Source organism: Tenrec ecaudatus, chromosome 1, assembly GCF_050624435.1.
Source record: "Tenrec ecaudatus isolate mTenEca1 chromosome 1, mTenEca1.hap1, whole genome shotgun sequence".
Classification (NCBI taxonomy): domain Eukaryota; kingdom Metazoa; phylum Chordata; class Mammalia; order Afrosoricida; family Tenrecidae; genus Tenrec; species Tenrec ecaudatus.
This window is the reverse complement of record NC_134530.1, coordinates 12,425,832-12,448,528: the sequence shown is the minus strand read 5'-3', so window position 1 is coordinate 12,448,528 and position 22,697 is coordinate 12,425,832. Positions and strand designations below refer to the sequence as shown.

Below are 22,697 nucleotides of genomic sequence, written 5' to 3'. Positions count from 1 at the left end.
CACAGCCAAGAAACATTCTGCTGGACGTCTTCCAAGACAGAGTGCCTCCTCCTCCCGCTGGCAGCCCCTGGCATATTGCATGTTCTCGCCAGCATCATCATCCACAGGCATCAGTTCTGCACCCTTCCTGATTCGTTCTCCAGCGTGCACATGCCTAGGAGGCCGTGGGAAACATCCTGGCCGGGCGTGGGGGCTCTTTAATCCTCAACGTGAATGCCTTGATTTCCAGGTCTGAGCCGATTGCTGCAGTCACCATGTCGGTCCAGCTCACTGAAGGCCTTCCTCTGGTTGTGCCACCGTCCGCTTTACCGAGCAAGATGACCTTGCCACCCCAACTGTGTTAGCCTGGGGCCTTTAGAGAAGCAAATCCACAGAAACTCATGTAGAAGAGAGAGTTTTATATAAAGGGTAAGTGCACATTAAGAAAACATCCCAACCCAGTGCTGCCCACGCCCACAAGTCCAACATTAACCCATTAGTCCAACACCAATCTACAAAATCCTCCTCCATCTCAAAGCAGACACAATGATGCCGACTGCAGGAGGGAAGCCGAGTGAGTGAGCGTGTCAGCATCTCAGCACTGGCAGGGGTCTGCACACGGCTGCTTCAACACCCAGGGCTGCATCAGGGTAGGTCCATGTGACTTCTCCTCAGGGATGTCTTGCAGGAAGTGAGCCTTGACAGCTGACGCAGGGAACTGGCTAAGGCAGCTGCACCCTGGTCCGACCATCAGAAAGCAAGAGACCTGAGAACTAGAAAGGTGAGGCTCACTGAGCCATTTATCCCTCCGCCCTTCAATTAGCCCCACATGTGTTTATCAGCCAGGTTGGCACAATAAGCTACCTCACCAATAAAGGACTGGCTAGGACTATGCAAATTCGAGGTGTTGGTGACTTTTCAAAGGAATTGGATAGCTTGCTAATAGTGTACATAAGCTATATGACACCCATGGGGGCTGGGCCTGTTAGGTAGCTTAGCCTAGGGAACTGGGAAGTCCATTACGCATGCCCAGGAGAGCCAGCAAAAGACAAAAGCTGAATTTTCCCGCCGGTGGGCTTGGATGGGCGTTACACCTGGAGCAGCCCACCTGGGCCGGGTGATTGCAATTCAGCCAATGGGATCGACCTGGGGTCGTTTACCACACCTCCCCTGGGAACCTTTAAAAGGAGGGACCTGAAGGGAGAGGCGCGCTCTTGGGCTCTTGGGCGCCTGGTCTCTTGGTCTTGTCTTGCTTGGGCGGTCTGGTGGTCTTCGTGGGAGGAGAGAGATCCTTGCGTGTCCCGGAGCAGTCTCTGCCAGGCCGCAAGGTCAAAGGAATCCTATGGGTGCCGCGTAAAACCTGATGCTTCTTTGAACTTTCATTAAATTCACTTGGATCACGAGCCCGGCTTCGGCGTGAAATCTTTCTCGCGTGGAGCTAAGGACCGAGGCTGAGATTTAGGCCGGAGAGAGAAACCTAACAGGCCCAGGCAAACAAGGTGTATGGCGCCATAATGAAGGTCAGCGTGGCCATCCGCTAGGCTTAAAAGGAGTTGCCCTGGAAGCAGGAAGGGGGAATCTCACTCCCATCAGAACCAAAGAGCCTGGGTGGGGGTGGGGAGTACAGTTTTCCCCAGGCTCCTCAGTCCCTGCATCAAACCTCCTCTGTCCAAGCGCTGGGGAGCTATGGCGCCAGACAAGTGAGAGGGAAGTAGAGGCAGCAGAACCCAGAGCATAAGATATGACATTGGGCAGGAGGCTGGCTTGTGGTGGGAGTCCCTCAGAGGCACTGGTCTAGGAAGCTAGGTTTGCCAACCCACAGAAATCTAGCAGATCACCTTCCGTCTGAGGCTCACTGACTGAGTGGAGCGCCTTTGAGGTACTTCTCAGTGGGGAAACAGAGCTTTGTAATATTGCCTGAGGAGGACACGGGTAGAGGGGCTGCTTGGCTGAGAGGCCAAGGGCCAGAGCGAGACATGCCTATGAGCACGGCTGAGAAGAGGCCGTCCTACAGATCCGTAACCTTGAGCATTCTTTTGTTTTTGTAATCGTTTTATTAGGGGCTCATACAACTCTTATCACAAACCATACATACATCAATTGTGTAAAGCACATCTGTACATTCATTGCCCCCATCATTCTTAAAACATCCCTCTCTAGCCAAGCTCCTGGCATCAGCTCCTCATTTTCCCCCTCCCTCCCTGCTCCCCTCTCGGGCATTCTTGATCCTGATTTGTAACCCTAAGAAACCCAATAACCATGAGTGTGAGTTCTTCCTTTTTTTTTTTTATTATTACTTTTCTTTCTTTTAATTTGATACTTTTATTGGGGGCTCTTATATCTCTTATCACAATCCATACATTCCTCCAGTGTGTCAAGCACATTTGAACATATGCCGCCATCATCATTTTCAAAGCATTCTCTTCCCACCCAAGCCCCTGAAATCAGCTCCTCATTTCTTTCCCCTCCCTCCCCCAAGTTTGTGAGTTCTGTGTGGCCATCATATTGAATTATTGAACCTAGCAGAAAAGCAGAGCGTGTCCTGAGAGGAATGATTGGTGTCGGAGCTGAGAAAGAACACTGGAAGGTGGAATCAGCGCGGAGCTGATGTTAACTTTGATTCTCCTTTGTCCTCAGAGAAGAGCACACAACACGCCCAAGCCCTTTTGATAGCGATATCCCTGGTTTCACATTCTCATCGGAACCTGGCCAAGTGTTCTGGCGGTTCCCTCTCAAGGTCCTGCTTCGACTGGTTTTCAATCATCTGCAGCAACATTTTGTTTGCGTGTGATAGTCACAGTATTGTGGGGTACTTCTGGCTTTTGTTGGGTCACGTTATTGGGAATGGGCCCAAACATGGATCTCGTGCTGTCAGTGGGCCAATTTCTGGACATAGATAAGCACACCCTTCCAGCGCTGCTCCTGTTTGTTGAAACATCTTGAAGGGCATTCTGTCAATCCCTGGCGCCTTGTTTTGTCACTGATGCCTGTGGCAGTTACATAAACTGGTGTCAATTGGGGATTTGAGAGGATTAAGAGTCAAGGGCTGAAACCTAGTCTGTCAATCGAATCATAGCCAATGAGGCCTCTGTGTGGGCATGGCCTTCTTCTGAGGATTCTGGTAACTCCTGAATTTCCTCTCTGGAGGCGAGAGACACACTTTTCTCTCTCGGCTCCCTCCTTTGGAGACTCTCTACTGACGAGGCTGACTCCCTATGAAACATCCCTGAAGAGAAGCCACATGGATCTACCTGAATGCAGCCCTGGGTGCTGGAGAAGCCACGTGGAGACCCCTGACAGTGCTGAGATGCTTACACTGCCACTGGATCCACAAGACTTATCACCCACTGGCCTGTGATCTTCCATTGGATGTGTTTCATGAGTCAGAAGAGGGCTTTATAGATTGGTATCAGACATAGGGGCTAATATTGGACTTAAGAACTTGATCTGGACTGGGTTGGGATGTTTTCTCAACATTCAACTGCTCTTGTATATAAACCTCTTTCTTATACCCAGATGGGTCTCCCTGGGGTTGTTTCTCTAGGCTGCCCAGACTAACACAATGCCTTCCATGCCACTTGGGTTCCTTCCTTCGATACCTCGGATTCTCGATCATGTGCTATTTCCTGACGTGAGAGACACGAAAGACAGCGATGTCAGAAGAGACGCTGAAGCCTGCTCCTGACTGCGGAGCAGCTGAAGCGCTGGGCAGAAAGGGTGGCATGGGAGAGCTGCACAGGAGATTGCGAAGAGCGGCTCAAGAAGACATAGGAGCAAAACGAAGCGTGAGACCGGGTGTTGGAAACCACACATGGAGAACAGGCTCCGCACTCGTGACGCTATAAAAAGAGGAGAAAACTCAAGCCTCCAGTTGCCATGCTGAAGGGTTTCTACACACACACACACCAACACAAAGTAATTAAACTCACTGCCATCCACTCTACGTCGACTCACAGGGGCCCTATTGGACAGGCTAGGACTGCCCCTTGTGGGTTTCCGAGGTTGTAACTCTTTATGGGAGTAGAAAGCCGGGTCCTTCTCCTGCAGAACAGCTAGTGGTTTCGAACTGCTGACCTAGGGATGAGCATCCCCGTGCGTAAACGATGGTGCCACCGAGCCTCTTTTTGAGCAGCACTAGGAGCCTTATAAGAACATGGAAGGCCCCCCCACCACCTAATTCACAATGTAAAATTATAGAAGAAAAGGGAAGGGGTACACCGATTCACGGCACCCAACAGAACTGGTCGACGTCCCACCACAGAGATTACACCCTTGGAGCTGGGAATGAGGTGGGTGCCCAAAGGAGGCAGGTACCCCAACTCGTGTCCACAGGCACCCTCTGGCCATTGTGAAGGTGACGTCCAGACTTGAGGGCAGCTCTAGCTCTCAGCATCCTGCAGGGCCACTCTGAGTTGGAATCCTTGCAGCAGCAACAATGGCAGTGGGTGTGGGTACAGGTGAGGTGGGTTAGGCAAGGCTCCAGGTGCTAGGGCAAAAACACTCACTAGAACAGACAACCTGTCTCTGCCGACCATGCCCCCTCCACCTCCACCTCCACCTCCACCTCCACCTCCAACATCATATTGGGGTCCCGATTTTTAACAGTTTTCCCCGCATCCCGCAACCTTTTAAAAAGTCCTGATTTTTAAAAAGAATACACGACAAGCTAGGGTATAGTTTTCGGCTATTTCACCAGGATATGAGTTTTATCAATGGTGTCTTTACCAATGTTAAAATCTGGTCACCTTATAAATGCTTCCCTATCAACCCCCCCCCCCCCCACTATCATGATCTCAATTCCACCTTACAAATCCGGCTGGATCGGAGGATGTACACTGATACAGATAGGAACTGGAAACACAGGGAATCCAGGACAGATGAACCCCTCAGGACCAATAATGAGACTAGAGATACCAGGAGGGTTAGGGAAAGGTGGGGGAGAAAGGGGGAACCGATTACAAGGATCTACATATAACCTGCTCCCTGGGGGGTGGACAACAGAAAAGTGGGTGAAGGGAGACGTCAGACAGTGTAAGAAATAACAAAATGATCATTTATAAATTATCAAGGGTTCATGGGGAGGGGTAAAATGAGGAGCTGATACCAAGGGCTCAAGTAGAAGCAAATGTTTTCAGAAAGATGATGGCAACAAATGTACAAATGTGCTTGAGACAATGGATGGATGGATTTTGGTAAGGTTGTACGAGTCCCCAATAAAATGATTTTTTAAAATCTGGGGAAGGGTCACCGAGAAGGCAACTTTTGGGAAACGGTGAGGAGGAAGCTGTGGCAACATCTGGGGGTGGGGGTGCTCATGCACCAGGGAGAAGGAACAGCAAAGCCAAAGACCTAACGGTGGTCTAGAACCAAGGCCTGTGAGGGGCCAAGGAGGCTAGGGCAGGGGAGGAGGGGAGAAGGGGAGAGCAGAGACTTGATAGGTTGTGTGTGTCAGTCCAGTGGACCAGTCCAGATCAAGTCCAGAAGTCTGATATTAGCCTCTATGTCCGACACCAGTCTATAAACTCCTCTTCAGACTCATGCAACTAACACATGCAATGGAAGATCACAGGCCATTGGGTGGGAGGTCTTGTGGGCCCAGTGGCAGTGGAAGTATCACATCTCAATGCTGGCGTGGATCTCCACGTGGTTCCATCAGCCTAGCTCCATGTGTCTTGTCAACAGGAAGACAAAGCAGAGGGTCCTTGTGTTGAGCTATTTATCTCCATTGGGCCGCCAAATGAGCTCATCAAGCTGCAACCTGATTGACAGGCTAGACTCTGCCCCTTGTTAATGAGGAGGTGGAAATCCCAGAGGAGGGAGGTACCCTGACTCGTGTGACATCCTCTGACCATTGTCAAGGTTACAGCCAGGGGTTAGAAGGGTCGGGGAAAGTTACATGTTTCATCGGTGCTATACTACACCCTGGCTGACTCATCTCTTCCTTGTGACCCTTCTGTAAGGGAATGTTCAATTGTCTACAGATGAACACTGGGTCTCCACTCCATGCTCCCCCTCATTCACATTGATATAATTTTTGTTCTGGGTCTTTGATGCCTGATTCCTGCTCCCATCGACACCTCATGATCACACAGGCTGGTGTGCTTCTTTTCATGTGGGCTTAGTTGCTTTTCAGCTAGATGGCCACTTGTTTATCTTCAAGCTTTTAAGACCCCAGATGCCATATCTTTTTCTTTTCTTTTTTAGATGCCATATCTTTCGATAGCCGGGCACCATCAGTTTTCTTCATCACATTTTGTCTTCAGCGATTGTGTCGAGAAGGTGAGCATCATGGAATGCCAGGTTATTAGAACAAAGTGTTCTTTCGTTGAGGAAGTACTTGGGTCGAGGCCCAATGTCCATCTGCTATCTTGATATTTAACATATACATATATGTACATAGATCTATTTCCCTATCATTATATATATGTATTTACATATGTACATGCCTGTATTTAGACCTCTATAGAAACATACAACTTTCCTCTAGTTATTTAATGTCCCACCCACCCTACAGTATCATGATCCCAATCCTACCTTACAAATCTGGTTAGACCAGAGGATGTACATGGATGCAGATAAGAGCTGGAAACACATGGAATGCAGGACACATAAACCCCTCAGGACCAATAATGAGTAATGATACCAGGAGGGGAAGGGGAAGGTGAGGGGAGAAAGCGGGAACCCATCACAATGATCTGCAGATAACCCCCTCCCTGGGGGACGGACAACAGAAAAGTGGGTGAAGGGAGACATCGGTCAGTGTAAGACATGAAAAAAATAAGTATAAATTATCAAAGGTTCGTGAGGGGAGAAGGGTGGGGGAGGGAGTAGGGGAAATGAGGAGCTGATACCAAGGGCTCAAGTAGAAAGCAAATGTTTTGAAAATGATGATAGCAACAGATGTACCCATGTGCTTGACACTATGTATGTATGTATTGTGAGAAGAGCTGTACGAGCCCCCAATAAAATTATTTTTTAATAGGGGGGGGAAAGGGAAGAGGCCCAGTGAAGAGGAGGTACCAGTGCTGAGGGCTTTGCTGGGCGGTGAGGGTGGAGGAGAGGCCTGAGACTGGCGTGGTCTGGGAACAAACAGTGGGGGAGCATATGCCCCCAGTCTTACACCCCATTGGCATTTCCTCCGAGGAAAAGGGAAGCAGATACTCCCCTAGGCCTGGGTCACTACTGCCAGGAAGGGCCGGGCTTCCTCCATGGAGCTGAACTGTCTTGGGCAGGTCAAGGAAGGGACCCATCGCAGAGCTGAGGCACCAGGATCCAACGCCTGAACCTCAGGGCTCCCTTGGCCTGGAGTGCTTCCGCACCCCACTCCCCATCCTGGGCATGACCGGCCCCTCCCTCCTGTGGCCCGAGCCATCCTGGGTCCTGTCCCACCCTCCTGGTCACTTGTCCTAACGGACTTTCGTGATGAACTCCTTCCTTGCTGAATTCTTTTGATTTACTTGGGTGTTGCCTCCATGGGTGTGGGCTCCAGGAGGGGGGGACCCTTTCGCCCCCCAGCCTGGACTCAAACGTCTGGCCTCTAGAGGTGGCTGACCCATGTTTCTGTTGCCTCTGAGCCCTCCGCCCATGCTGTTCCCCTGCCTGGAAGGTCGCTTCTCCCTGCGTTTACCAGTGGTACTCAGGGGTCTTCACTCACAGGCTTTGAGCAGATTGGGGTGTGAACCCAGACTTTGCCGTTTCCCAGCTGTTTGTGTTTGGGGTCCCCCCTCCGCCCCATCCCCCAAAAGCAGGCTCGATGGCAGTGTTTTTTTGTTTGATACCAATCAGGTAGCTATGAGCCAGAAGTACTGACTATGGGTTTGTTTGTGTTTGTGGTGGGAGGAGTTACACACACACACACACACACACACACACACACACACACACACGGGATAGTTTTCCAGATAAGGTATCTCTGAGGGATTTGCTCATAGAACTTGGCACAGCTCAACCGCAGGAGTCTGTTTGTCTGGTGTGTGGGGGGCAGAGGGGGGGGACGACTGGGTTTGAGGCTCTCACGTCTCCTTATTCCCAAGTCCTTGTTCCTTCCAGGCTTCTGATTCCGCTTACCAGCCCTAGGGTGCAATGGAAGAAGGGATGGCATACGAATTGCCTCGTCGTGTAACCTGGACCCTCCCTCGCCCGTGGACGGCTATCTTGGTGGGGGGGGGGCGGAATCTGGCCCCGGGCCCGGCTGAGAATGTGGACAGACCCCAGTGCCACTGACCTTCACTGGTGTCGCAGTGGCTCAGGTCTCTCTGGCTGCACCCCTGGGTGGGGATTCTTCCGGCTGGAACCGGCCTGTGCAGGGGTTGGCTGGGGAGAAGGGGAGCAGGCAGCTGCTTCTTGGCTGGTGAGTGGGCTTGTACTTGGGGGCGGGGGTCATATGAAATTCCTTCTTAGCGTTCTGGGGGGCTTCTTGGAGTTTCTCTGGCAGGACTGGGGATCTATTTTGATCTGGATGGTGGGTCTTCCCCGAGTCCCCGGGGGTCTGCCACCACCACCACCCCGTCTGTCCTGATGTGCAGGCTGAACCCCAACACAGGTGCCTTCACATCGCCTGCCGCCCCCCTCTGGTTCCCTGGGGACTCGGTTTTCTTGGGCCAGAGACAACCTGAGTTGTAGGGGTGCTGCCCTCGGGGCACCTTAGAGCACTGTCTCCCCCTTCCCTCTGGGCTCTGGGTGAGATTGAGACTTGCAGGCAGTACTGGCTCTCCTCAAGAAGCAGGCTTTCCTCAGCCCTTTCTTACTCCTCCTGCCTTAGAAAAATATTTCATTCTAGATTAGGGCACCCATCGGCCGTCCAGGTCTCGGGACACCCAGCTCACTGGCCCCTGGTGCCTCACACCTGCTGCAGAACGCGCTGCTGCAGAGCCGACTGACCGAGGGCGCCCTCGTGTGCCGGCAAGGAGCGCTGCTCGGCAGGGTTTTGGGAGTTGGTAGGGCTCCTCCTCCAGGTGGGCTGGGATCTCATCTCAACGGTTTGCACCACCTGGTGGCGTAGCAGGGCGTAGTGGTTTCGAGTTGGGCTGTGATCTGCATGGCCAGCAGTTCAAAACCACCAGCAGCTCCTTGGGAGAAAGACTGGGCTTTCTACTCCTGTAATCAGTTGAGTCTTGGAAACTCGCAGGGGTCCATGTGTCAGCACTGGATGGCGGGGCGTTTGGCGGGGCGTGGCACTGGGTGAACCACAAAGCTGTCCGGTTCACCAACAGCCCCTGAGGGAGAAAGGGGATTCTCCCTCCCCGTGGAGTTAAGAGGTCTGTCCTGTCCTATAGGGTCCCTGGGTTGGAACTGACTTGAGGCTTTCAGGTAACCCACTCAGTAATCTTACAGAGGAGTTGGCAGATCAAACCCACCAGCCATTCCTTGGTAGAAAAATGAGGCTCTGCTCCCTGTATTCTGGCCTAGGGATTCCACTGTGGCGGCTCTACCCTGTGCACGTCTGGGAGTGGAAATTACCTCAATGGTGGTGGGTAGTGGGTGGGGGCTCCCACAGACTCCCCCCCCCCAAATGTTTGAATGTACATTCTAGTTCATACCCCATCTACCGAGCACTTCTCATACCCTTCATGTGCGGGGCGGGAGGGATGGGGGTGATGTGCCCCCCAGCAGGGGGTACCAGGCAAAGTGACCATTTCTTATGCAAATTCAAATAGGTGTGGGCCTGGGCTGGTATGGTTTCCTGTCCATGTTTCCAGTTCTCACCTGAGCGGGGCTGCAAGCTGGTGGGACAGGGGCAGGTCTTGCTAGACCGTGGTGGGGACAGGAGTTGCCAAGAGGCACACCTGAAGCAGGGAACAGCTGGACATCATCAGCCGAGGTGACAAACCCTGCCCTGGCTCATCATTCACCCAAACCAAACGGCTTTGTTTTGGACTTGAGTGAATCTGGAATTTTTGCAAGATTCAATTAACGTTCCCTTGAGGATTCCCAAAGAATGTGTGTCCGCTGCAGAGGCATTCACAGTAGGCGGGGGAATTGCTGTGGCTTCACAGGGGAGGCCCCGTGTGATGTCATGGTGCGTTCTGATTGGGGGCCCCGGTGGCCTTGTGGTGGCGAGTTAGGCTGCCACCCAGGAGGTCGGCAGTTTGAAACCACCAGCCGAGAAGTTAGTCTTGCAAACTCCCGGGGGCAGCCCTCCCATCTTACAGGGTCGCTTGCAGTCAGCATCGACTCTGTGGCAGTTCTGGGGGCAGCAGGCTGAAGAGTTAGGCTCCTGGCCTGGGCGTGAAGGAATGCATTGATTAGCACGGTGGGGACGTTTGCTTCCCTCACTCAATCCTGGGGGGAAACCGTAGGGTCTCTCGTGGCACCGAGCCCACACCCTGGGCGAGACGGGGGCGGGTACCACTGACCTTTCTGTCAGGAGCGTGGCGGCTGTGCACTGCGCACGTGGCAGGCGTGGCGGTGCCTGGGAGCCCCCAGTGAGCACTAGTCGGTGATTCGCTGCTCAAGTCGGTCCGGTGGGACCTGGTCCACCAAAAGCCACGATTCACAAGCGGGATGGCAACCAGCCACCCGCTTATCTTTCTGGACGCTGGTTAAAAAGTAGCATTTATTTCTGTAAAACGGGCGGGGAGCCGGGCGCCGGTGGGGGCGCTTGGCAGAGCTGAGGGCCGTGGCGGTAGGGCAGGCGGAAGGGGTAGAGCGGCGTGTAGCGCGAATCGTGCCAGAGCAGCTTGTCCTCGAGGAAGGCGACGGTGCGCAGCGTCAGGACCAGCGTCTGGTGCTTGAGCATGCTGTACACGTTCAGGCCTGGGGGCGGGGCCAGTGAGGTCCAGGTGGATGCCCCACCCTTGCCCCGCCCCTCCTGGTCTAGGGGTTCAGGAGCCAGGCCGCTGGGCTTCAAGTCCTAGTGGCAAGACCCTGGACGGGAGACTGCCCACCACGCAGAGCTGCTGACAGGCGGAGAGCGCCCGCAACCCGTTCCCAGAACCTGCTGGGCTTGGCCGGGCGCTGCCCTGCACTCCGGGTCAGGGGGAGACAGACCATGAGCTTGTCACATGATACACTAGCGGGAAACTAGAGGGGCCAGGGCGGAAGTGGGCAGGGTGCGACCAGGCTGGGCAGCTGGTGCAGGTCCCAGAGCCTCTGGGAAGCCTTGGGCTTTTATTCCAAGGGAGGTAGGTGCCAGGGAGGATTCTAGGTCTGGACTCGGGCACATGTGGCCATGCTGGGAGGACAGCCTGAGGTGGAGAATGGGAACCGGGGTGCATGGCGGTGGGGGACAGAGGAGGCCAGAGCAGGGCGGTCAGAAGGGGCTGGGTTCTGCATAGGTTTAAGGCAGAGCAGCTGGGCAGGGGGAGTCACCAGAGACGGCCGTCCCTGGCCTGAGCCCCTGGAAGGCAGCGTGTTTGTGTGTGGTGTGGGGGTGAGTGGGGCAGGGGCAGCTGGGTGGACCACAACAGGACTCGACACGGCACGCGTCTGAAACCCTGCCACTGGGCTGCAGACTGCGGGGAGGGGTCTGGGGACGATCAGTGTGGTCACAGATGAGGTGCACTCAGCCAGCGTCTCGCCTCTCCCATCCCAGCCAGGAACTTTCAGACGTGACTTGGTGGCAACTCAAAACCCTCTCTTTGCCCTCAGGTCCGTTCGGGGAAGCAGAGGGGTGGGGCTGGAGCGTGACTGAGCCTGCAGCATCCCTGCCCGCCCGCCCGGCACTGGCACCCGGGGCCCCAGGCGGCTCACCCACAGCTGGGATCAGGTTGAAGGTTTTCAGGCCAGAGGCAGCCAATACCATGTTCTGCGGCATCTCCTCATGGGCCCTGTAACCAGAATGACGTGAGTCCCACCCCCAGGGCAGGGTGCTCCACCCTGCTCCTGCCCCTGCCCCCTCACCAGTCCACCAGCAGCACGGAGTCCCCCCAGCGGCGGTACTGGGCCAGCTCTGCCAGGTACTGGGGGTCTGAGGTCGGCAGCTCCAGGGAGTCCACGATGTGCAAGTGGTCCTGCAGAGATGACGGCTGAGGTGCCATGCCCCGGGGACCAGGGCCCCCCGGGGTCCAGCAGGGGCTGGGCGGGGTGTACCTGGGCCAGCTTGACCGTCAGCGCCACCTTCAGGCCCTGCACGCGCACCTTCATGGGCAGCATGTAGTAGTAACTGGTGGGACCCCGGGGGCCGTGGGTCACGCCTCCTGTGGGGACAAAGGGGTGGGCAGACAGGTAGGGTGAGAGCAGGTAGGGGTGGAGGGGAGACCGGGTTCAGTGCCTTTGCCCTCCGGTGCCTTGGCATCCTCAATGGCTGAACACCGAGACATGTCGGCTCCTAGTACACGGGACTCCATGTGGTGGGGCGGCCTTGGCTATGCTGGCGGTGTCGACCAGCGCAGAACATGAACTGCATGACTAAGCTATGAAAACTGCCTGGGTCTCCTGGGAAAACCTGAGGGCTGAGCGCGTCCTGGGCGTGCTGGCCCTACTGGGCCCCCGAGGGAGGGCCAGACCCGATCGTGGCCTCACACTGGTCATTTCCTGGCCTGGCCGGGGAGACACATGCTGGAAGAAATCAGGAACTAGGGCCTAGAGCGGGCAGTGCCTGAAGCTGGGGGGGCGGGGGGGAAGGGACAGAGCCTGGAGGAGGCATGGCCCAGAGACACTTGATGGAGGAGGGGAGTGAGCTATGCCCACGGGCAGTGACCTTTCCTCCTCCCAGTCCTGCCAGCTGCTAGGGCCTCGAGGGCAGAAGCAAGGTGTTCACATGTCACTCATAGGCTCCGGGCAGCCGGGACGTTCATGGAGACTCCGCTGGCTGCTGAGTGAAGGGTGGCCCCCAGGAAGAAAGAGGGCCCAGTGTGGTGGTGGCCACAGTCCTGAGCTGTGGGGGAGGGAGGCCCTGCATCCTGGGGCCAGTTCCATGTGTGCAGTGAGCATGTGGGACTGGCTACGTGCTGCTCTGTCCCCCCAACCCCAAGCCCTGGTCACCCTCTCACCTCCGCGCCAGAGTGGGGAGCGGATGCTGCCGTGTCGGGCACGCCCGCTGCCCTTCTGCTGCCATGGCTTCCGGCCGCCGCCCTGCACCTCTGCCCTCGTCTTGGTCTTGGCATAGCTCTGTGGGTGCAAAGCGAGGGGGAGGTTGTGTTTGCCAGGCCCGGGGCATCAAGCAGCCATTGGTTGCCTCCCATGTGGTGGTGAGTGGGGAAGACCAATCCTCCCCGGGGGTGGAGGGAGCCAGACCCAAGGCACAGTGATTGGGGAAGATGAGATAGAGGAATTAGAGGGACCCCCTCCCCACATACACTCTAAACCCAGGAGGTGCTCAATGTCAGCCCTACAAAGACAGGTTCTACCACCTGGAAACCAGGGTATCAGCCCAATAAATGTCAGGTGATGTCACCTAGCACACAATAGGTCCACCCGGCACCCAGTAGGTGCTGTCTTCTGCATATTGCTGTTTCTTGAGCGAATTAACGTGGCTACAGCTGAAAGGCAGGCAAGATACTGGAAAGATCCAGCGGGAGGGGACCGGAGAGGGAGGGGGTGGAGGAGGTGGTGGTGGTGGAGGTGATGGTGGAGGTGGTGGTGTGTGTGTGTGTGTGGTGGGGGTCACAAAGAGCTTCCAGTGCTGGGCGGAAAGCTTATTCCAAGGACAGATGGGGGCCAGGGAAGGTAGAGAGAGGACATGGTGGACCTCACCATGGCCAAGGGAAAGGCAGAGGCTGATAACAGCTTCTTCCAAATTCTCCGCTGTTCTCCTTGGGCCTCTGGAGCTACCTGGGCCCCGTTTGGCCCTGCCCCAGGGCCTATGTGCCTACTGTCCCCCTCCCCCCTTCTTGGTCCCGTGGCCCCCTTATTGGTTAACTTCTACCACAGGCCTGCCTGAGGTTAAATGCCATGAGGGCTGTGATGGGCCCAGAGGAGCTCAGGGAAGGCTCCCTGGAGGAGGTGAGGCCCTGACAGACACCTGGAGGGGGAGGGGAGTAAGCCAGGCAAATGGGAGGGGAACTCTAGTCAGTTGCCAGGCCCTGGAATTCAGGAGCTGGGACACTCAGGATGATCCCTGCGGCTGCTGGGGGAGTGCACATGGCATGAGGAGATGAGGAACAGGAAGTTCTAGGTTCCAGCTTTGGGCAGGGCCCTCCCCTGGTGCTGCAGAGACTCCCAGAAAGGGAGCCAATCAGTAACCAAGCTGGGAGAGAGAACCCGCCCCCAGGCCTGAGGGACAGAGAAGACATCCCACCCCCTCGACCGGGTAGCGTGCCCCCCTCCCACCTTACCCCTCTCGGGGACTCACGATTCTCCTGAAGTTCCTCTGCCAGACAGCGACCTGGTGCAAAATGTCCAACCTGTAGAGATGGAGAGAGGAGGTCCCCCCGTCTCTGCTCAAGCCCCTCCCACAGCTCCCCACCTACTGGAGGGCTCCCAGGCACCTCCCTGCAGTCCCCTAGGGCCCCATGCCACCTGCCCCTGGTCCTCCCTGGGAGGAGGTGTCCAGCTTCAAAGGCTTTGCCCACACCCTGAGATGCTCTCCTGACTGCTTCCTCCACAGCCGGGGGATTTCAGGACGCACCGTATCTGAAACGTCCTCCTTCTTCTTTCACAGGGTGGCCTGTTTCTTCCCTACTGTTACACCTGAGGACCCAGGTCCACCTGCCCCAAGCCATGGCATTTCCAATCACCTCACAAGCACGTGACGGCTGAAAGAGGCGGCTGGAGAAGAAGTCTCACGGTGCTGGCAAGAAATACTGAAAAGCACCACCATGCTGCCGGCAGAACAAGCCCATCTTGGAGGAAGAACAGTCAGAATGTTCCTGAGAAGCAGGATGGCCAGACTTCACGGCACACACTTTGGGCCTCCTATCTGCAAAGGCCAACCCATGGACTGAGTGACCCTTTAGGAGGGAGCAGCACTGCCCCCTGGGGTCTCTAAGGCTTTAGATCTTCACAGGAGCAGATAGCCTCGTCTTTCTTCCTAGAAGTAACTGGTGGGCCCAAACCATGGACCCCATGGTTAGAAGCTCCATGTGCAATCCACACCACCACCAGGGCTCCTTCAGAACAGACTCGTCCCTAGAGAAGGCATGCATAGTAACACAGAGTCGCTGCCAAAAAGAGTTAAGACTCTTGACAAGGTGGATTGGCACAGCAGGAACTGGGAGGATGGTGCAGTACGGGATGGTGGTTTTGTCCTCTTGAACATCAGGGTGCTATGAGTTGGTGCCGACTCGACACCACCTAACAACCACCATTACAACTCATTGCATGCCAGCTTCCTCAGGGACTGGCTTACCCTCCTTAGCTCCAAACTGTTCGACGTGCAGCTACGTGGAGCCTCTTGTGGCCATTGAACACCTGAGAAGCGGTCAGTGTTGCATACCAAATGACAACAGTCCAGACAGATTGCCTCACAAAGATGTATTATTCAAAGCGACCCCACCAGTCTCCTTCCACTTTTCAAAAGCGTGGCTACTAGGAAATTGATACCTATATCCGTGGCCATATTCTGTAGCTCCAGCTGCCTGGGCCTTTGGCCAGGGCCCTGCTTGGACATCTACGGCCCGGGGGCCAATCTGGCCTGCTGTTTCTGTAACAGAAGTTTTCACTTACAAGGTTTCATAAAGTTGCTCTTGCTGGTTTATGCGTAGTCCGTGACTCGATAGCAACTGGTCTCTTTGTGGGTTTTTTTTCTTCGAATTTTAATGAGCGTGTAAACCAAAACGCTTCCGTTTCAGAACGAAAACAAAACCCCAGATCATAGAAACAGTTACAGAGATTGCATCTACCTTAGCAAAACACACGCGTGCGCAGTCCGAGGATGTAGCTGATTCTCGGTGGCAATATGTTTGCTGCCTTCGGTACCGAGAACATTATGGAGTTTATGCAGGGTCCTAAAGTTCACCTGGATTATTTGAAGGACTCCATCATCCATTCTCTATCATTACAGGTTATCTCTACAATCCACAGTTATATCTTTATAGGTTATCTTCAGTTTAGAGTTAGTGTGGCGTCCAGTTGACACATGGATTGACACGGTGGGTGGTCGCTACAAAACCTCAAACCTAAGGACAATTGTCAGGATGGCGCGGGCCAAGTGGGCGGTGTTTCATTCTGCTGTGGGTCGCAAGGGACTCAAAGTCACCTAACAACAATGCAAATAATCTAGGAGTCACTAACTTTTTCTTAACTCTTTACTTTAGGCACGAGGAACCCTGGAGGTATACTCCTAAAGCTTCCAGGGAACCACAAGGTCAGCAGTTCGAAACCACCAAGCACTCTCCGGGACAGAGAGGAGGTTTTCTACTCCCACAGAGTTATAGTCCAGACCCTGTCCGATGGGGTCACTATGAGTCAGAATCCACTTAATGGCGGGGACTGAGTTTTTTGAGTCACCACTAGAAGGCGGCACTGCTCAACCTCATCAGCCCTCTTTGACAGGTGGAGAAACTGAGGCTCAGCAGCCAGAGAGAGCACATTACCAAGTGTAGAAGACCAAGTCATCCTGAATCCTCACTCGCCGGCCACCTAGTTCATCATTACAGCCCTGTGCACCGAGCGATGCTCACCTGGGCGCCGTGGCGAAGACGTCCGGGTGCAGGTCGGCCAGGCCCACTCGCTCCTGATCGAAGTCCCGCAGGGACTCAACCCAGGCCTGCACGGGGCGCCGGCTCGCGGGCACTGGGAGCTCGCACCTGCGCAGCACAGGCGTCAGGGAACCTAGAGCGATAAGGAAAGTGGGGTTGAGGGTCAAGATCAGCGGTCCCAGTGGGTGCCCTTTCCCGGGCCAGGTCGGTAGCCTTACCTGCATTCTCCACCGGTGCATTCTCCACCGGTGCAGGCTCCACCGCCGGCAGCGGCGCTGCCTCTTCCGCCAGCGAGCTCAGGCCCTGCAAACGGTGTACGAGAGTGAGCAGTGGCCCTGCACGCCCCCCCACACACACACCCGATCTTTGCTCGTGACCGCATCCGCGGCTCCCGGCCTCACCCGGCAGCCGGCGGGTCCAGCCCGAGCCCAGGCCCGCGCCCCGGCCCGGACTAGCTGCAGCATAGCGGTGCGGCGCCCGGCGCCACGAGAGGTCAGGCTTCCTCCAGGCGCGCGCGGCGCCGCGCGATGACGTCACGCACGCACGCGACGCGCCCCGCCCCCTGGGACTCGGCGCGGGACGACGGGCGCGACAGAGTGAGGGCGGGGAGGCCCGGTCTAATACGATCCTATCGCTTCAACTCCCTAGATGCCACTTCTTATTTAGGGGATCCAGGGCCGTCTGCGACTCCAGCGCAAGAAGCCCCGCCCCCACAGGCCGCGCCCCTTTGGGCCTTGGGCCCACCGGCCGGCGGAGGCGCACGCTGCTCACTCAGCCAATGAGCGTTAAGCCCGGGAGAATGGAGGCGGGCGGGGGGGGCGGGCACCTACGGGAAGAGAACCAATCACTAGGTCGCTTGGTGTCGATCACGCCTCTTGGACCACGCCCCCGCGTAACGTCCCAGGTACTACATCCAATTAGGTGGAATTTCCTTTTTTAATCTCTGTGAACTCTCTACCTCCCAGGGACACCCCTTGGAATCCTAAAACAACAGCCAAACGAGTCCAGCCGATTTTGACTCATGGCGTCCCTATCGGACGGGATAGAACTAATTATAGATTTCTGTGACTGCCACCCGTTTCTCCCGCGGTGCAGCTGGTGACTTCCAACTGCCGCAGACCTTTTGCCTAGCAAGTGAGGAGTGGTCTGCCTCACCTTAACCGGGAGAGTTCATTTGGAGCCTTTAGATGCTGCTGTAGAGGTTGCTTTCTTCTTTTAAAAAATTATTAGAAATAAATCATTTTGGGGGGGCTCTTACAGCTCTTACAACAATCCACACATCAATTGTATCAAGCGCATTCGTACATATGTTTTTGCCTTCTGCATTTTCAATATTTTCTTTCTGTTTGAGCCTTTGATATCAGCTCCTCTTTTTTCCTCCTTCCCTCCCCTCACCCACACACCCACCCAGATGTTGCTTTCTTCTGGCGGCAGCCTCGAACTTCCGAAAACGGGGGTGTGGGGCTGTTGTCATCGGACACCCCACAGTGAGCCAGTACCCCTCACCTCCGAAGATGGTGTCCAGTGCTCTCTTGACGGGAACAGAAAGCCTCCTCTTTGTAGCACGGAGGGGCCGGTGATTCCAAACTGCAGACCCAGCAGACCAGCCACTGTGCCCCACCAGAGCACCTTCGAGAGCACCGCTATGCCCCCGCCCCTGCCCCTCAAACCCCCTACTCAGACACCGGGTCTCTGCGTCTCTCTAGGACGCTCCTTCGGGACTAGGGCCAATTGTGGGTACCACAAACATCATTCCCCTGGCAAACGAAACCACACACTCCTATGTAGGTTGTCACCTTCACAGTGTGGCCTAGAGGAGGCGCCACGAACCCAGATCAGGACCACCAGTTGAGTGGCAGTGCCCCAGGCAGCACCAGGTGACTTCAGTTTAAAGCAAGAAGTCCATCAGGCCTGCTCTTGAGCTGTGAGACTATTATTATTGAAGGGGGGGGGTTCTGTCACGCAGGCAGGAACCCCGGGGGGGGGGGCAGGCCCCAGAGGATCCCCATACTCTACTAAAGAGGTGGTTCTTTTCTATCTTTAATTTTTTTCTGCTTGGATACAGACGGGTAGCATTTATTGAATGCTTCTTGAAACTCCATTTTCTTTCAGTTTTTTAAATCATTTTATTCGGGACTCTTACAGCTCTTAGAACATTTCATACGGTTTTTCTGACCTCTCTGCAAGGGTACCGGACGCGGGTTCTCCAGAGCCAGCCGCTGCAGTTGCCGCAGTTCTGTGAACTTCTTCGCGATGTTTCCCTTGGCCAAAAACGCACTAAGCCGTCTTCAAATGCGAAGCATTCAGCAAGCAATGGCAAGGCATAGCCACCAGAAACGGGCACCTGATTTCCATGACAAATATGGCAATGCTATTTTAGCTGGTGGAGCCACTTTCTGTATTGCTGTATGGACATACACAGCAACACAAATTGGAATCGAATGGAACCTGTCCCCTGTTGGCAGAGTTACCCCAAAGGAATGGAGAGAATAGAAATTAAATCAGCTGGTGGTGTAATAATTGTTTCAAAATCAACTTTTAAAATGATTCAAGTAAAAGCACCACATATGCATTAACATATGGCATTATTGAAGAAATAAAATACATTTGAAACTAAAAAAAAAAAAAGAACATTTCATACATCAATTGTATCAGGTATATTTGTACATATAGGACCATCCTAATTTTCTAAATGTTTACTTTCGATTTTAGCCCTTGGTATCAGCTCCTCCTCCCCACCCACCCCCTGCCTCCTCGTGACCCTTTGATACATTATAAATTATTGTTTTCATATCTTACACCAACCATTGTCTCCCTTCACCCACATTTCTGTTGTTCATCCCCTTGGGGATGGAGGGCGGATATATGCGTCAATCACTGCGATCCGTTTCCTGTTCCTCCCCAAGTGGGTTCTTGTGTGCACATGAGGTATAACTTTTGATCTGCATTTTTGGGAAGTAACAATAGAACCCACCAAGGATTCTGTTGTGCGTTCTATAGCTACAAGAATCACCAGGCGTATCTGTTGAAAACCCCCATCTGCTTTGGAACTCATAAAATTCTTTAGTTTGTAGAATTGCTTTTATTCCTTTTATGTCTTCAGAGCTAAGTCACACACCTGGCAAAGGAAAAAAAAACAACAAAAGATAAGACAAAAAGTCTGTCTCCCCTAAACTCTTGTCCTCTGTCTCCCCAGTTCCCCTCCCAGAAGCCACCGCCATCCCCAGCTGTGTGTGTCTGCACTCAGACGGAACCGGTTTATGATTCCACAGACAGATTTTGCATATCTATCCTGTGCCAGCAAGTTTCGATTTTATGTGGTAAGTAAATGAAGCAGCGTTTACTTGCCTATTATTAGGTCATTTATTCAGCCCCTATTGTGTTCTGCAGGGACCACTCAGGGCTGGCAGCTGAGGGATCAGAAGTGGGGGGTGGCAGTTAGCTTCGGAGAAACCCCTAAGTGAGGGGATTTCCTTGAGGCTTGTAACCTGAGAACTAAGGCTTGAGGATCCAGCCTGAGTTTACTGAGAGGAGAAAGTGCCTTCCAAGTTTGGAGAAGAAAAAGCAGCTGGAATGGGCCAGGAGTAGGGAGAGTTGGTGGGGAAGGGGCAGCGGGGCTTGGGCCGTGAAGTGAGGGGGAAGGGTAGCTGGATCTTTCTGGCCCCAAGTGCTTGGCTGCCTGTCCTCCTAGTCAACAGCACCCCCTCAGAACCTCTGTGGTGGATTCCCTCAGTCGGCAGCACCCTATCCCCAGAGCTCTCCAACTCTTGCTCCCAGTCTTCCTCGTGGTCTCAGATACCACCTCCCCAGAGACGCCCACCCTGTTGAAAAACACTGTCCCCACCTCTGGCTCTTCTGGTCCCCTTCCCAGCTCTCTCCTAAGTCTTTGAAATAGTGTTTATTGTCTAGATGCCTATACTAACCCACTTCCATTGAGTCCGTTTTGATTCAAGCGACTGTACAGGACTCTGCAGAACTCTTCCACATGGCTTCTGAGCCTGTGGCACAGTGGTCACGTGCTGGGTGTAAGACTGCTGACCTCAAGATCAGCAGTTCCAGACCACCAGTGGCTTCATTCTTGAGCGGGAGAAGAGGGTTTCTGTAGTTCTACTCTGCCCGCGAGGGTCATTATGAGTGAGCGGTGACTGGATGGGCAGTGACTTTGGTTTGGGTTTTTAAATCTTCACAGGAGGATCGCTTCATCTTTCCTGCTGGCTGGGGGGCTTGCGCTGCTGGCCCTCGGGTTAGCAGCCCATGTGGAATCCATCGTACCCCCAGAGCTCCCTTCTGGAGTCCTGTGTTGTGCGTAGGTGCCATTGGGTTGGGCCTGAGTTACAGCAACCCGCCGTACAACAGAACCCAACATGCCTGGGCCTGGACCAGCCTGGACACTGTTGCTGTGTTCAAGCCCATTGTTAACAGCCGCGTGTCAGCCCGTCTCCCTGAAGATCTTCCTCTTTTTTTTTTGCTGTCCTTCTAGAATCCCATACTGGGATCATTTTCTGCTGTCTGAGTGCCTTTTTGTTTTTGTCACTGGAAGGCAAATTCCCCTCGGACAGGAATTTCCTCTTAGTTCTGGTGGTAGCCTAGCCCCAGCACGCGGCATTGTGTCTGGGGCTCAGTAGGCATTCGTGGGATGAATTATTTTCACTCATCCTATTACCAAGGAACAGAGAAAGCCCTCCATGTCCCCAATGGCTCATGTCCTTGAGGTCACTGGGCACACTTCCTGTGTTCAATAAATGCATCATTACTGAATGGCCCTGGGGCCACATGGACGCAGGTTCAAATTCCGAGGCTGCCACTGATGGGATGGGTGTCCCTGGGCTAGAGGTTTCTTCTTTGGGAGCCATGGCCTTCTAATCTGCTGTACAAAAGTCACACACAGGCACACACCCCCTCACTCCTCACAGTCAGTTATCACCACAGTTGCCAGAAGGTGCCTGTGAGCACCAGCGTCAGGTCATGTCCCTCCTCTGCTCAGAAACCTTCCCTGGCTCCTACCTCACTCAGAACAAAGGCCCAAGTCCTCCTGAGGCCCACCGGCCTTGCCAAGTTTGACTGTCATCTCTCTGGCATCCCCAGGACCCACCAATCATGCTCTGCCGATTCTGGGGGCCCCTTCGCCCTGGAACACTCGCCCCCAAGATTGCTCCATGGCTCCCTCCTCTCCTCCTCCCCTCCCTTCTTCAGGCCTTTAGTCAAATGTCCCCATCCAGGTCACAATAGCGCCTCCTCCTCATCCACTTTCCCATTTCATTTCCCTCCCCCAAGCCACGCCACATTGAACTAGACCTTGCCGTTTTCTTACCGATCCCCTGCCTGCTCTGTCTGCCCCACTGGAACATCCGCTCCTTGAGGGCAGGGGTTCTCCGTGCCTCGCCCTGCTGGGCCCCACGGCTGAGAAGGGGGCCCCACTCTGCAGCAGGTCTCCCCCACCAGCCTGTTGACCCTGAGGCTTAACTAAAGGTGAGGTCATGACCTGGAGACCGGTGGGCTGTGCGGGTCAAAGTCTGATCGGTTTGGCCCAAGGCTGGGTAGGGGTCAAAGGCTGGTGGATCAAAGGCTCAGTCACAGGTGACCTCTGCCCACCAGTAGGAGCTTGGGGCCAGTGTCAGCCTTGTGGCCAGAGAGAAGCTTCCCTGGCCACCAGCAGCACAGCTACTTAGGGAACACAAATCAGCAACTACAGCCCCCCCCACCCTAGGCCTTTCCCTCCCCCTCCTCCCCATGACTCTACAGGGGGAGTCACAAAGGTCAAGGGTCAGGGCTAGCATATTGGGGAGATAGCCTCCAATAGGGGGAGTGGGATGTAGGGGCTGGCCTGATGGGGGATGGGGGAGTTGCCTGAAGCGCCCCTCCCCCACTCAACTGTCAAAACATCTCAGGTGAAAGTTTGCTTTCTGCTCCAACTGTGGGCAACTGCCAAGCCCCCAGGCAGGGGAGAGTCTCCCCCGGTGGCAGCTGCTCGCCACCACTGGTCCCCGGGGATGGCACTGATTTGCATGGAGGTGTCTATTCTTTGCAGGGGCCTGAGCAACTGATAGTGTAGGCCGTGAAGGGAGGGCTGAGCAAAGACCCCGAAGGAGTCTGCTGGCATCCCTGAGCACACACTCCAGTGCTTGGGGCTCAGCTTCCTCCTCGGTCACACCCACTGCCTGGCGACCCTGGAGGACAGAGTGGAGCTGTTCCCGTGGG

At 54.7% G+C, this 22,697-nt stretch overlaps 2 protein-coding genes across 2 annotated transcripts; one reads left to right on the top strand and one right to left on the bottom strand.

Moving 5' to 3' along the window:
* Positions 1-10,520: 10,520 nt before the first annotated feature.
* On the bottom strand, positions 10,521-17,171 carry MRPL4 (mitochondrial ribosomal protein L4). The gene is made up of 9 exons (XM_075546730.1): positions 16,901-17,171; positions 16,718-16,802; positions 16,482-16,632; positions 14,213-14,264; positions 12,912-13,029; positions 12,010-12,116; positions 11,821-11,930; positions 11,671-11,747; positions 10,521-10,734 (listed from the first exon to the last, which is right to left on the bottom strand). Exons 1-9 carry the CDS (start codon positions 16,961-16,963, stop codon positions 10,535-10,537), a joined length of 963 nt encoding a protein of 320 aa, XP_075402845.1. The 5' UTR covers positions 16,964-17,171; the 3' UTR covers positions 10,521-10,534.
* A 1,499-nt stretch (positions 17,172-18,670) lies between these two features.
* LOC142431457 (cytochrome c oxidase subunit 7B, mitochondrial) lies at positions 18,671-19,035 on the top strand. Its single transcript, XM_075536403.1, has one exon. It carries the CDS (start codon positions 18,753-18,755, stop codon positions 18,990-18,992), a length of 240 nt encoding a protein of 79 aa, XP_075392518.1. The 5' UTR covers positions 18,671-18,752; the 3' UTR covers positions 18,993-19,035.
* The last annotated feature ends 3,662 nt before the right edge of the window (positions 19,036-22,697 follow it).